At 45.6% G+C, this 2,047-nt stretch overlaps 1 protein-coding gene across 1 annotated transcript; it reads right to left on the bottom strand.

Annotated features, from left to right (window-relative positions):
• Window positions 1-732: 732 nt before the first annotated feature.
• LOC137815626 (uncharacterized) lies at window positions 733-1,623 on the bottom strand. The gene has a single exon (XM_068618738.1). It carries the CDS (start codon window positions 1,621-1,623, stop codon window positions 733-735), a length of 891 nt encoding a protein of 296 aa, XP_068474839.1.
• Window positions 1,624-2,047: the final 424 nt, after the last annotated feature.

Here is a 2,047-nt window from a genome sequence, read left to right as displayed (position 1 = left end):
TATCGTAATGTCTCCATTGACGGAGGGGAATTTCATGGCTAAATGAGGATTGGACACGATAGCCTTTAACCTGTTGATGGAAGGACGTCCGAGCAGTATATTGTAAGATGTATTAGCATTAACCAGCAGGTATCGAATGTTGATAGTTTTGCTGAGATAGTCATCACCGAAAGTGGTGAATAAATCAATATACCCCCTCGTATCCACTCGTCCCCCTAAAAATCCAACTATCTGTTCATTATAAGGTTGTACCTTTGCTTCCGAAATTTGCATATTCTTAAAGGTTTCCCAGTACAGAATGTCGACCAAGCTCCCTTGATCTACGAGGACTTTAGCAATTTCGAATATATCTATTTCCACCGTAATGACCATGGGATCGTCTTGAGCGGGGTCGATCACGGTGAAATCATTGTCAGTAAATGTGATTGGCGGTATGTGCGGGCATTTATGGGTGGAGGTCGAGTGGGCGGACTGAATTGCCCTCAGATGTTTCTTTCTGGCGGAGTTAGAGCTTTCGCCACCTACAAAGCTGTCTGCATTATAGTTAACGTCCTAAGGGGGTACGTCGAGAGATACTGGGCCGGTGATGCTGTTAATGACTTCGCGAATCTTTTGCTTAGTTCGACTTCTGCGTTCAAGGGTTTCACTTCGGGGATGGGTCCGTCTGACTAGACTCTCACTTCGTTTCCGTCGGGTTGTGCGACGATAGCCATCGCGGTTTCAGTCATCTCTTCATCCAGAATGTTCTTTGTCCCTGGAATAGTCAATGTCATGTTGAGGCGAACGTGGTGCCAAGGTGGTTGTTCTGAAGAATTTGCGGAGATGACTGGCTTGAACAAGCTCTTCTATTTTATCCCTTAATGCCTGGTAGCCCTTGGTCGTATGGCCGTAGTTGCGATGATATTGACAACGCTTAGTTGTATCTGCAGTGGGTGGTGTTTGTGCTTGTTTGAGCATTGGGATCAATTCAGCTTGTAAGGCTTCATCCAGAACTTTCCCCCTAGGTACCTTCAAAGGAGTATAATTATGGAAACGAGGACCTCTGTTCGGACGATACCGGTCTCGGTTAGTCCCCATTGCAGGAGGATGAATTCCCCTATTTTTCTCTCTTTCTTTTTCGGAAGCTTCCACTAACGTTTTTCTGTGATAGTCGACGTGTTCTTCAATTTGCATGAATTTGGTTGCTCTTGTTCTCAATTCGTCCATGTTGTATGGAGGACGTTTGATAAGGCTCTCGGTGAACTGGCCCGACAGTATAGCCGAGACTAAATGGTGCATTGCTATGTCCGGATTTAAATTCCTGATTCCCATTAGACCCTTACTAAATCTGTCCATAAAAGCCCTCAACGATTCTCCCTTTTCTTGCTTGACGTAGAGGAGAGACATTGAGGATGTACGATGGAGTCTACTCGTGGCATACTGAGTAGTAAATTTTACTTCCAAAACATTGAAACTGGTTACAGAGTTTGGCGGAAGGTCGGTAAACCATCCTAGGGGTCCCTCTCTCAGCGAGGTGGGAAAAACCTTGCACCATACCGTTTGATCCACAGTGTATAAGGTCATTTGTGTCCTAAAAATATTCAAGTGCTCATCCGGATTGGTGGAGCCACCATAAAGATTCATCGTTAAGCCCCTCCACTTGTTAGGGAGGGGTGTGACAATGATGTCATCCGTAAAAAGATGACCCCTCGGATTAGCTACCCTGCCCTGCGCAGCGTACTTAACACTTTGATGTGAATGATGCGTAAGTGATGCGTGATGCACCACTTGAGTCTGAGGAGTTGGTATTTTTGTCCCGAATTGATGTGTTGGTGCACGAGGGTGTCCCTCCCGTTCCGATTCTTCAAGTCGCTGAAGTAGTGTTTTGTTATGCTCCTTTAACTAAGCCATTTCCTCTGTTTGTCGACGCCGTTCTTCCTCTTGCTTACGCTGATCTTCTTCATGACACAACTGATCTGTAGTTCCTTTCTGCAATAGATCTTGCATCTGGGCTTGAAGGGCCTGCGTCATCGCCATTTGATCCTCTACTGTATTGTCATTATTCGTG

This window comes from Phaseolus vulgaris, chromosome 1, assembly GCF_051622355.1.
Source record: "Phaseolus vulgaris cultivar YP4 chromosome 1, ASM5162235v1, whole genome shotgun sequence".
NCBI classification, from domain to species: domain Eukaryota; kingdom Viridiplantae; phylum Streptophyta; class Magnoliopsida; order Fabales; family Fabaceae; genus Phaseolus; species Phaseolus vulgaris.
The sequence above is the reverse complement of the archived record's forward strand: the minus strand, read 5'-3'. Positions and strand labels throughout refer to the sequence as shown.